The 12,485-nt window shown below is 62.2% G+C and overlaps 2 protein-coding genes across 2 annotated transcripts; one reads left to right on the forward strand and one right to left on the reverse strand.

Annotated features, from left to right (window-relative positions):
* Window positions 1-886: 886 nt before the first annotated feature.
* On the forward strand, window positions 887-3,880 carry DCS_07220 (TBC domain protein; the record flags this gene model as incomplete). Its single annotated transcript, XM_040804505.1, has 3 exons — window positions 887-2,262; window positions 2,332-3,436; window positions 3,506-3,880. The coding sequence occupies 3 exons, from the start codon at window positions 887-889 to the stop codon at window positions 3,878-3,880; spliced, it is 2,856 nt and encodes a 951-aa protein (XP_040654609.1).
* Window positions 3,881-7,841: 3,961 nt separating this feature from the next.
* On the reverse strand, window positions 7,842-9,348 carry DCS_07221 (uncharacterized protein; the record flags this gene model as incomplete). The annotated part of the gene is made up of 2 exons (XM_040804506.1): window positions 7,842-8,221; window positions 8,322-9,348. 2 exons carry the CDS (start codon window positions 9,346-9,348, stop codon window positions 7,842-7,844), a joined length of 1,407 nt encoding a protein of 468 aa, XP_040654610.1.
* Window positions 9,349-12,485: the final 3,137 nt, after the last annotated feature.

The raw sequence follows: 12,485 nt of genomic DNA on the forward strand, positions 1-12,485 counted from the left end.
CCGCCTTGCCTCTTCCTATCCTGACGAGCTGCCTTTTTTCTTTCTTCTCGAATATTGGCAAATTTGCCTGTCTCACAACGCGCTTGTCTCGTGATAGGCATCCCGAGACCCCGCGAATCCCCCCCCTCCACACCTACAGTACTCGACTCGACGCAGCCTCGCGACGCAGCTACTCTGCACCCACCACCTACGCTCGACGCACCTCGCACCACGACACACGACGCACCGCACACGTGGGGAGAGGCTGATGAAGAAAACAGATCGTCTTGCCCTCCGCTCCTGTCGGCTCATCCCATCTTCCCTGCTCGTGGCTGCGTCCTTGCAAGGCCGAAAGTGACGCCGAACAGTGTCCAGCTGCCGTTTTTTACATTTACTCGTCGTACCCATACATACTCCTTCACCGCTCGACGCGGCAGCGTTGGCCATCGCCGCTTCGACACCTGCACTGCACTGCACTGCACGCAACGGCGGCCAGCCCTCACTTACACGTCCGTTTAAAACATACTTGCACGCACACGAGTGCTGTACGCTGCTCGAGCTCGAATACTGCTGCCCAACTGCCGAAGCATACGACCAATCAGCCATCGACGTAGCCTTGCTCGACTGCATGCGCCTTCTGCCTCGTCGACCTTTCTTCCCTCGCCACCGCTCCTAGACGCCTCGACCGACAGTCTCCTGCTTCCTTTCGTTCCTCGCGGCCGACGGGCGTGCCCAAGCATTCTCGCCACCCTCCTCTCGTTCCCTCGACCTACCCTCGTCGCACATCGGAGTATACCGTGGCGGCCATCGATCTCGTTCGGTACCTGCGGCGACACCCCCCCTCCTCCCCGTCCGGGGAAGCTGAAGAGAGTGTGACGCGGCGAGTGGCCGCCGCAGCCGTCGAGACATGCTGCCGATGAGGTTTGCCTCGGTTCGGCAAAAGAGCCGGCCGGCCCTGAGCAGGCCATCCTTCCTGGACGACCCAGGTCTCGTTGCCGTGCGATACGAGAACACGAAGCAAGCAGAGCCACCCATCCCGCTGCCGCCACCTCGCTCGCCGCTTCGCATTCCGAGCGAGGCCAGCTCTTCGAGGTCCATCAGCACGACGACGACGACGACGCACACGCCCTCGTCGCCCATTTCTTCGCCCTGCAGCAGCCCCGTCGTCGTCGCGCCGCCGCCGAGCCATCTGCCCTTCGCCGCCGCGCCGCCCACGGAGCAGCATCCGGCCCTCCGAAGGCCACCCTTGGCGGCAACGGCGCGTGCCGTCGAGGACGGGAAGCGAGACTCGGGCCACGCACGCACCTCGACGTCGACGGCCACCATCGACGAGGCCTGCGAGGAGTTTGGCGTCGAGCATGACGAGAAAGCCCGCGCCGAGCTGGCAGCCTTGGTGGCATCGGCCGCCGCCGCCGCGCGGGGAGGCCAGGAGCAACACGTCGAGCATCCGTCGCCGGCAGGCCAGGCCAAGCATCGTCCTGCTGCTGCCGGCGAGCCTCGGGCGGCGGAAGCGGCCGGAGCGCCGCCGACGACCTCTGCCGTGGCCGCCACGGCGCCTTCCACGCCGTCGCCCTCGTGCAGGGAGATGCCACGCTTTCCCTCGTCCGAGCCGAGGGCCGTCCTCGACGCCCATTATTTTTCTTCGCCCGCGCCCACGGAGAGCGTGCGGGCGCGAGTTCGACGAAGCGAGGAAGCGCCAACCACCCCACGGACGGTAGCGCCGATGCCGATGCAACCTCAGCCCTTGCTGCGGGGCTCTGCGCCACCCGTCTCCTCTCGCCGGCAGCCACAAGCACGACAACCTTCGCCCAACGGCCCCCGATCCGATCCCTCGACACCGCCCAAAACGCCCAGCTTTTCGTCGTTCGAGGCCGACGACGACGCCGACGGCCAGTTCTCGCCCCTCGTCATCTCCATCCCCACCGACACCCTCATCGATCATGAGTTCATGGCCGGCTTCTCCTTCTCAAAACGCGGTAGCATCATTTTCCGAGGGCAGCGCGCCATGGCTGCCGACGGCGCGGCCTCGCCGAGCCCTGGCTCGCTCGACGACGACGCCCCGCCGCCCCGGGTCAAGGTGTCTCCGAGCGATGTGAGCGCCGCCGCCGCGCCGCCGCCCGACATCCGCCTCCTCTCCGCCGACGTCGAGAAGGAGTCGCAAAAGGTCAGGTCGCTCTACCAAGCCGGCGACGCCCTCCACTGGGAGGACGGCGCGAGGCATTCGTTCTGCGAGCGCCTGGAGCCGACGCCCGAGATGCCGACCGAGGAGTCTACCGATGGCCCGTACGTATTCCCCTCCTGCCCCCTGCCCCGTTGCCGAGCGCGCCTTGCTGACCCGCCGTCGCGCGCCAGGCCGTCGACGCATCATCTCGCCTCGGGCTTCCCCTCGTCGCCCTCTGCAGGCTCCTCGCTCCTGCAGCAGCGCGGCTCGAAACGGGACAGCGAGCTGGCCGGGGGCATTGAGGACTGGGAGGACGTCGACGGCGCCGACGTCGACCGCTACGGCTTCATCAACCCCTCGACGCCGCGCATCGGCCCCCCGACGGAGCTCAAGTCGGCCCAGCACTCCCCGAGGCGGCGAGCCATGCTCCAGAAGAGGGACCCCATGGGCTTCTCCTCCCACCTCGGCGGCGGCCGCTTGCCGAGCCGCAAGGTGTCGGCCCGCTCGCTGAACACGCAAAACTCGGAAATGTCGGTGGCCTCGCGGCGCTCGTCGCGCTCCGTCATCCGCCAGGCCGGCAACCTGCTGCCCCACAACCGCAACAGGCGCTGGATGGACGAGGCCGGGGACATGCTGACGGTGTCGCCGAACCTGCAGGACGCCGTCGAGGAGGCGCAGGTGGGCAAGCTCTCCGAGGCACTGAAGCGCAAGGAGTGGGAGCGGTCCGAGAAGTGGCACAAGATGGCCAAGGTGGTCCGGAGCCCCGTCCAGGGCCACGGCATGGGCTTCGAGTTCGACGTCAGGAGCCCGAAGCTGATCGAGCGGACGTGGAAGGGCATCCCCGACCGGTGGCGCGCCGCCGCCTGGTGGTCCTTCCTCGCCACGTCGGCGCGCGAGCACGAGGGCTCGCCCTCGGCCGAGGAGATCATGGGCAGCTTCCATCGCCTGCAGCAGACGAGCTCCCCCGACGACGTGCAGATCGACCTCGACGTGCCCCGCACCATCAACCGGCACATCATGTTCCGCCGGAGGTACCGCGGCGGCCAGCGCCTGCTCTTCCGCGTCCTCCACGCCCTCTCCATCTACTTTCCCGAGACGGGCTACGTCCAGGGCATGGCGTCGCTCGCGGCGACGCTGCTCTGCTACTTTGACGAGGACAAGTGCTTCGTCATGCTCGTCTGGATGTGGCGCTTCCGCGGCCTCGACCGGCTCTACCGCCCCGGCTTCGACGGTCTGATGGCGGCCCTGCGGGAGTTTGAGACGCATTGGCTCGACAAGGACGTGGCAAGCAACCTGGTGAGTGGTCCGACGGACGCCTGGCGTCGGCCGACGAAACGGATGGATGGCTGACCATGGAGCGAGCAGGCCGATCTTTGCGTCGACCCGACGGCCTACGGCACGCGCTGGTACCTGACGCTCTTCAACCTCTCGATCCCCTTCCCCGCGCAGCTGCGCGTCTGGGACGTCTTCCTCCTGCTCGGCGTGGACGGCCAGCAGCCGAGCGCGGCCGGGGCGACGGACGAGGGCAAGGTCGTCGGGGCCGAGGCGCCCACGGGCCTCGACGTGCTGCACGCCACGAGCGCCGCCCTCGTCCAGGCCCTCCGCGAGGTGCTCGTCGACTCGGACTTTGAGAACGCCATGAAGGCGCTGACGTCGTGGATACCCGTCAAGGACGAGGACCTTCTCATGAAGGTGACCAAGGCCGAGTGGAAGACACACCAGAGCCGGAGGAAGACGTAGAGGGCTTGCCTGGCATTTTGGTCCCTGACGAGCCGCCGGCGAGGGCCAAGATCCTCGTCCCATCGTTGACGGTGCCTTTCGAAGAGCGACGGCGGGATGGAGATTCGTCCGCCCCCGCACGCCAACCACCCTTCACTCCTAGCCTCCACACTCCTCTGCTCGAAGCGACGCACTAGATAGATACCCATTTTTCTCCATCCGCCAGTCCGGCACTTGTCATTTTCTTTGTTGATGGACGGCGGGATGAATTCGTCGGCCATCCATCGCGCATGATTCTACCGCGCGACACGCGCGCGGAGTGGACTGGCGGCGATGACGAGGCTCGTCGAAGAGTAGATGAACAAATAATACATAATAGCGGCTAGCTCCGATTCAAACATCAGGCGAGCCGCCGTGGATGGCATCATGGTCGGAAGCGACGGGACAGGAGCACGTTGTCGTCGAGGCGCGCCATGTCGTCGACAGAAAACTGCATGCGCACGAAGGCGACGGCGCGTGGAGCCCTAGGCCCGTCGTCCCGGCCTTGTCCGTGGAGTCCCTCGGCGTGCTGGTTACTTTGCCTTGACCTCGGACGGCCCGTATCACGTCGGCCAGCCGCGTGAGACCAGGGTGGGATCGGCAGAGGAACGGACGGCAGTTGGACTCGGGTACGCACGGCCGGCGCAGCTCGCACCACGGCACATTCGAAGCACACGGACGCGGACACGGACACGCGGGCATGACAGGTGGGGTGAGGCGAGGTGAAGCGGTCATTGCCGGTCACGGAGCGACCCCAGAGCGACACGAGGTTTTCGCCCTTGTGCGAGGGCACTTGTTGCTTCCTTGGGCCCTGGCAAGCGCGCCCTCTCGAGCCAGCTATCCATCCAAGCGTTCGACAGGCGGACAGCCTGCGGCGTGCCAGTGCTTTGCGCCTTCAGTTGCGACGGAATCTGCCGACGTGGTCCTTCCCGCCCCCTTCCCATCTATTCTCATCTCGCTCTCGAGGGCGAAGGGGAAGGGAAGGGTTCGATGGAGACAGCCACAGCCAACGGCGCACGCCCAAGTTTCGCTTCTCGTTGGCTTGCCTGCGTGTCGTGTCTGTAAGAACCTTGCACGGAGTGCTCCGGAGTACTCCGTACGGTACTCCGTGTAGTTGTACTCGTGCATGTACATCTAGGGGTACGGAGAAAGGATTACTGGCGGGACTGTACAGAGTACGCAGTGCAAGCACAGACAACTAAGAACATTTACTTACTGTATTGCCGGTACACCCTGGCGCCCCGGCTGGCCGACAGGATGCTTTCGCGCCCTAGCGGGGAGCGAGGTATTGAAGGGGGAGAGTCCGGCGTTTTAGACCAGCGGACACTATATTAAGCAATAAACATGTTTTTAAACATCCCGGCACGCCCCGTGGCGCAACGCCAATCAGGAACCCCGCCCGGCCCCGCTCCTCCTTGTCGTCAGCCGAGGCCGAAAGCGGGTGAAGAATCAGGAACAGGACCAGTCCATCGGAAGACACAAGGTTCCATGTTGAAACAAAACAAACGGCCCGCCAGTCGTCTCACCGGTCCTTGTCCATCACGTACACACTCTGCATCCGCATGCACAGGTACAGTGCGTGGCTAGGTGGACAACGGTCATCGACTCGTGCCGGTACCTGTACATGGTTCTCACTGCCGTACCTGTACACGGGCTATCACTGCCGTACCTGTACATGGCCATCACTGTAGTACAGTACCTGGTTTTCAAGGTCGTTCATGTACATCACTATCAGCTGCAGTACAAGTACAATACGATTAACCGTAGTACAAGCACATCACCGTCACTGTCGTTCATGCACATCATTGCCAACCGCACACCCTGGTACATGTACATCATCTTCACCGTGCCATCTACCAGAACAGGCAAGCTGACGGAAAGGCCTAATTGGTACCATGACAGATCACCCGACGTCCTGCTGCCACATCCATCAGATCAGCAAGCCTGCATGTGAGCCTGCACGTGAGACTGCTGGCTGCATACTCGTACGACACACATGTGATGGCGATGGCCTGAAGGCCCTTGACGACCGCCATCACACCATCGTGCGAGGGAGGTGATGACGCGCAGCGTCACTCGCCGCTTGGGCCATGCCAACAATCACTCCCGCATTCGTCTGTTCGCACGAAAGCACGAGTCGTCGTTGACAGATACGGCGTCCCGTAGACGTACTACACTGCACCGATGGGCAGGGTGTTGTGAGCGTACCTGTACATGTACGATGCTCTGCTGTACTTACTGCAAGTACAGTACGCACACGGCACTTGGATGTACATGCCCTCTGTGCTTTGTAACCAATTCTGCAGTATTACTCCGTACCTACCAACAAGTACTCGCACGTGTTCGAAACCTTCCTAGTATTATTGCGTGTAAGTACTTACATGTACTTACTTGCTTGTGCTCCGTACAAGTACAACTACCTAGCCAACTCCTAGGAAAAAGGTCACGACATCGGCAGACCCCGGTCCCAGGCCTCGAGAAGCCCCCTGCAAATGCGATATTGCAGGACCGTCTCGAACCCCCTCCCCGCAACCGCCTCCATAACTTTACCGGTCTTGTCTTGTCTTGCACGGTACTCGCACGTACCATGCAGCATCTGCACGAGTTCGAGACGGAAGGAATACTGTACCGATCCATGCACTCGCAAGGCACAGATGGGTAAGCACTTCCAAGAAGATCGATGTACGGGTGCTCCGTGCATGCGCAAGTAGCTGTACATGCGCACGTGAGACAAGACACACGACAATTGCCAGGCATGTTTCCGTACTCGGTACTCCGTATTCCGCAAGTGCAAATGCAATACGTACCGGTACATACTCCGTACAACTGCTGTACTTACATGTAAGTACTTACACTCCTCGCCCACTTCCCGTCCAACCTCGTTTCTTCGCCCCTCGTCCCATTCTGAACCTTCTGTGGGGCCTTCAAACCTTGGCTCGTCTCCATCCCTGTTTTACCTGCCAATGCCGAAACTACTTGCCTGCATCTTGTCGTCTCCCCGACCGTCAGAGTGGGCGCCAACTAATACTTGACATGGGCGCGAATCCCTACACGCCATCCTCGTTTCATCGCCCATGCCCTCTCCGTTCCGTTCATCTCATCCCACGCTGCCTACGGAGTACTCGCACTTGGGTACTTTCTGGACGTGTGACCGACGAATGCATCCCCGCTCCCCGACGCCCAAGGCTGCCACCTTTCCGCCTTGTCCTCCCCCCGGCTCCATCAGGTACTAACGGCCCAGGGGTGGGGGAGGGGGGGGGGGGCTTGTCTCAAGTCCTTGAATTCTGCCTCGACGGCTTCCATGCTGTTTCTGCTTATCCATATCCGCATCGTCGTGCAAGCGTCCATCGACATGCGCAATCTTCACGTACCGGCCAGTCACTTCGAGCTGCTCGGTGCGAGCGCCGTCCCGGCTTCGCGTCCACCTCGCCGGCGCGCCACGTTCCCACCATCGAGCTCGATGCCGTACGCGTGCGCCTGGATGCCAGGGGAAATTCCCGAGAAGCCTCGGGGGAGGGTGGGCTTCGAGTTGCCACGCGGCGGAGGCAGAGGCCCGATCCAATGTTTTCTGTATATCTAGTCCAATCTCTGCCTCCTTCGCCGAACGCGGGGTCCGAACATGCCCACAACCAAAATGGCACAATAAAGGTGGGGAGGGAAGGGGGATGCAGGGTTGGCGTCCGGCACGTCCAAGTGCTCGTGCCCGCTTCGTGAAGAACAATGAGACGGTTCCGCGGTCCTCCACGCGCAGAGGCTGGGGAACCATGTTTCGTCGCCTCGCCACGTCGTCGAGTTCGTGGTTGGGCGTTGCACGTGAAACCCGCATCATCATCAGGGTGCCCATCAATGTTCGCCCTCAGCTGAACCGGCCACGGCTCCACCGTGCAACATGGGTCCACCTCTTCCCGGCGACGGATGCCTATCTCGCGTCGGCCCATCGTCGTCACGATGCCGAGTCATTGGCGCCAAGGGTCCATGCGTCGAGTGGAAATGCAACCGCTCCAGGCGCGACGCTTCGTGCGGCGCCGAGGTCACCTGGTCCTGAGAGAGCATGGCCGAGACCGAATGTTTCTTGCCCTCGGCGGCGTAGGCGTCCCGCGACGAGGCGACGCTGCCTTCCTGGCTCGGCGTCAGAGCTCTCGCCGCCGACGCGCGATCGGCCTCGTCCAGCTGTCCGTGTCCGTGTCCCGGCACGCGGTACCAGGAGACGTCGCTCTTTTGGCGCTTGTGCAGCCTTCGGCCCGGCGGCGGGTTCGACAGGCTGCTCTGTATGAAGTGCGGCGGTGATCTTGACCGATTCTCGCTCGGTGGCGGAGGATGCTGCTGTGGTCCCGTCATCCTGCGCTTCTTGTGAGGCTCCCCTGCTATCCCGAGCCCGCGTTAGCCTAGAGCGAATCCCGCTTTCTCTTGATCTTGGACGAACCAGACGGGGTGCCCGGTCTGTTCGAGCTGCCGCTCCCGGCCTGCGACGTCGGCGGTTGCCAGTGGTGAAAGTAGATCGACGTGCTCGCATCCTGCTGGCCGGCCTGCGCCTGGCCGTGGGCGTGCGCCTGGTACGGCAGCATGGACGCTGAGCCGGGCTGCGCGGACTGCGAGGGGTTCGTGCCGTGGCCGGCCATGGCGGAGCCAAGCCGACCGATGGCTCCGCTGACAGTCTGGCCCCGTGGCCTCGCCGGGGATCCCGGGTACTGGCCAAACGAGGCGGATGCTTGGGCCGGCGCCGCGCCCGCAGAGGGTCCGCCGTGCTGGACGTGCGCCGGTTGCGCGCCGTCGCGGTGGCGGTGGTCGGGCGAGTCGGGCCTTTGCGACCGGAGCAGGGGCGGGTGCTGCTGGCCCTGGGGGGGCGGCATGAACTGTTGGGCCCATTCGAGCGTCGCCTGGTGCATCGGTCCGCCGACCGTCATGCCGGCGAAGACGAGGGGCACCATGGGAGGGGGGATGCCTCCGCCGAGAGAGGCGCGGAGCATGTCCATCTCGACGCGCCTCTGCTCGAGGCGCAGGCTCTCCTGCCTCGTCCTCTCCTCCTCCTGCTTTGTCTTCTCCTCCTCGGCCTTGGCCACGAGCCAGTTCTTCATCGACTCCTCGGCGCCCTGCCACTGCTGCGGCGGAGGGGGCAGGGCGGCCCACGGCTGGCCGTGCTGGGCCCCGTGGACCGGCGGTGCCGACGGTTGGCTATGGTGGTGAGGTTGGTGAGGAGGGCCGCCGGCCGAGGAGGATTGCTGGGAAGCGAGCGCCATGGCCGCCGGGGGGGGCAGGCCACGGTGAGAAGCCGACATGAGCTTGAGGACGGGGCTGTGCGTGCGGGAGTCCGGCTTCGGCGTCTTGTACGCGGCGGCCTCTTGGTAGCCCAGGGGGGGTGGTGAGGGTCGCGAGGTGGAAGGAGGCGTCGGCAGGTCATGAACGGACTTGTAGCCGAACGAAGCGGAAGGCTGAGTATGGGTAAGCATCATCACTTATACTGGCTTGCATGTCGTGCGAGGGGGGTTCGTCGACGGCGAGGCGAGGTAGATATAAGTAGTGGTGGTGAGCGTGGACGACGGAGCGTGGGGGGGGGGGGGGCAGTTTTGTAAGACAAAGAGAAACGGAGGCTCGAGAAAGCATGGCTAAAAAGGGAACAAGGCGACGGACGGATAGGAAAAAAAAGTGGAAACAAGGAGTTCTGGGAGGAGGGCGTACAGGTACAGTGTACAGAGTGGATGTCTGGTCCGAGGCAGAGGTCCAAGGTGCGAGTCGACAGGCGGCGCGGGCGAGACACTGGCCGGAGGTGACGACGAGCTCGAGAACAATGGCTTCCGAGCAGGGTGGCAAGGGCGGGTGGGACTGCGGACGAATTAGGGCAACCTCATCGGGACATGGCTGTCGGCTCGTCGAAGAGAAACGGGGAGCAAAAGAATGGAGGCGGTGCGGCCACGGACTCACGGAGTCGAGTCGAGGTAGCCTTATTCGGTATCAGGCGCGGGTCCGTTGACTGAGGCGCTTCCTGGATCGGGTCGAGGAGCAACGTCGAGGTGGCGAGTCCCAATGGGGGGACCGTCACAGCAGAGCCGGGAAGCCGGGGCGGACAGGGTGGGGAGCGGGCGAGCCTTGTTGATTTCGCTAGTCCGTCATGTATCAGAGCGGAGGGCCTGATTGGGGAGCTCGAGGGGAATTGACCTGGGATACAGCGCTTCTGAAAGATGGCTTGTCGTCGCTGCCGCTGGCGGCCCGGCAAAGTGGGAATGGAAGGGGTGAGAGTGCGTGCGAGTCCGGGGGGGGGGGCGTGCGGCGTGCGGCGATCTCAACCCACACGGGGGAGTCTGGAGAGGGACGAGAGGAGACGAGGGTCGCGGGTGGCGGCTACGTTGCGGCGGCGTCGTAGGTGGACGGTATCCGTCTCGAATGTGCACTCGGGGCAGCTCCGTGTAAAGTTGCTCGTAGTTGTATGCCGCTATGCACTCGGTACGTAGGCTCGTACTTGCGTGCTCGTGCGCGTGCTCATAGGCGGTGTCGACGACGGGCACAAAGGGCAGCCGGCGGAGGGACAGCAGAGGGGATGGGGATGGGGAACGACGGCGTCGGCTTCGACCTTTGTCCTATGCGGTCGCGCCAATCTATGACGGCTGCAGGAAAAAAGGTAAGCAAATGCCGGGGTGGGCGGGTAGGAGCTGCGGAAGCAAGAAGCAAGAATAGGGATCCTGTTCCCGTTCCCGATATCAACCTTTCGCTCGACGTGGTTAGATCGGCAGAGAGCAGGTCGGGGCCCGTCCGAAGATGGACATAAGAAGAGGACGTCGTACGCAAAACGAGCGGACGAGGTCCGCAGGGTAAGCGCGAGACCTCGAAGCACAATTGCTTGGCCAGAACGCTAGCACTCCGGCGTACTAGTGCTGGCTATCGTGCGTGAGAGGTGCGGAGGGACGGAGGACCAGACCAGGATGAGGGGAAGCCTACTCCTACTCGTGCTGCAAAATGACCATCGTCTAGGGGGGCAGGAAACGAGGGACAGGGGGGGTGCCAGGGGCCGCCGATCGGATTGCGAAGAGAGCGTGCGGCGAGAGCGTGCGTCGACGGTGCCTGCGCGTGCGAGCGAGCGAGCGAGGTCGCGTCTTGCGCCTAGGGACGAGACGAGACGATCGGTTTGTTCGATGGTGGAAGTTGAAGGACAGGCAGAGCGAAGACACAGGCGCAGATGGAAACAACGATGGCGGGCAGGGGGGGCGCAAGGATCTCCGAGAGCCAACGGGCTAAACCTAACGAGGGGTGGGAGCGAGTGGCAGCGATGCGGGCAGGGAAGGAATGACCAAGAAGATGAACGAGCAGAGAAGGAAAAAGGAAGCGGCAAAAAGAAGCTCGGTTGCTCCTTCTGTCCGTAGCACTCCTGCTCGGTGTGCGCTTGAGGTTGCGGGCTCTTGCCTCGGTGCCTGTAGAGGTAGTGTAGTACGGTAGGTGCACGATGATGCGCTAGTCGCCGAGCAGAGAGGCGAAGGTAGGTGTACATGTACCCCAGGCAGGAGGAGTGGTGGAGGAGGAAAAGGAAAGAAAAAACTTCCTTCAACGCTTGCGCAATCTTGGCGGCTCCCGCTGTCGGCCTCGACGTCCAGCATCGATTGATTGATTGACCGTTTGTCGCTCCATCCTCCATCCTCTCGGGTGCGGTGGAGAAGGCGAGTAGTCTGGACGTGTAAGTACTCGTATTCGCAGGCCAATCGTCGGCAAGTACTGTACCGTATGAGCACTTGTACACGTACATAGTACTCAAGTACAGGGCGCCGGTGTACGGAGTACTTGAGTACTTACTTACATGTACAAAGGGGGACTCGTATACTTGCGAGCAAGCCTGGTGCGGTGAGTGCCACGGAGGAAGGCAGGCATATAGTTGCACCTGCCCGGTACGTGCGCACTCCGTACTCCGTACAGTGCGTTAGGTTGCGAGTGTAGGTGTACTGTACTTGTTCCGCACGGCACTGCATTACCCACAGTATTAGCACAGTAGGTGTAGCAATCTGCAGAATATGCACTCCGTACAAGTACTTGCTCCGTACTTTTATCCGAAAGGAAAGTGTAGACGAATGGAAAATACAAGCGAATACAAGTAATACGGTGCATGACTGTACATTACACCTACTTGAGTAAGTACAGTACGGAGTAGTACTTGTAAGTAAGTATACTAAGGTTGTAAGTACTGTACTTACAGTACATGTCAGTCGTAGTTGTACATGTACTCCGTACTCTGCACAGTACTGTAATACCAAGGAAAGGGGAGGGAGGGAGCTCGGTCCGCCATTGCCAAATGCTTACGAGTAGATAATAGTGCACGAGATATAGGAAGGCCTAGTCTGCTCTGGCGGTGCGGGCACCTACCAAGTACTTAGTAGGTAAATACACGCGAGCACTGCTAACACAGTACTTTACATAATAATACTAGGTACCTACAGTAAGAACTTAGTAGTTGTAAGTACAGGTTGGTAGGTGTGCCGACTCCGTTGTGGCATGCACAAGTACACCTACAAGTACCTGTCACTGGAAACAGCCTCGTGCCCCACGGTGCCGATTCTGCGTCGCCAGGTCCGACGACTTGTTTTGCGCCTCGGCGGTGCTTCTGCCACTG

This window comes from Drechmeria coniospora, chromosome 03 (genome assembly GCF_001625195.1).
Source record: "Drechmeria coniospora strain ARSEF 6962 chromosome 03, whole genome shotgun sequence".
NCBI lineage: Eukaryota > Fungi > Ascomycota > Sordariomycetes > Hypocreales > Ophiocordycipitaceae > Drechmeria > Drechmeria coniospora.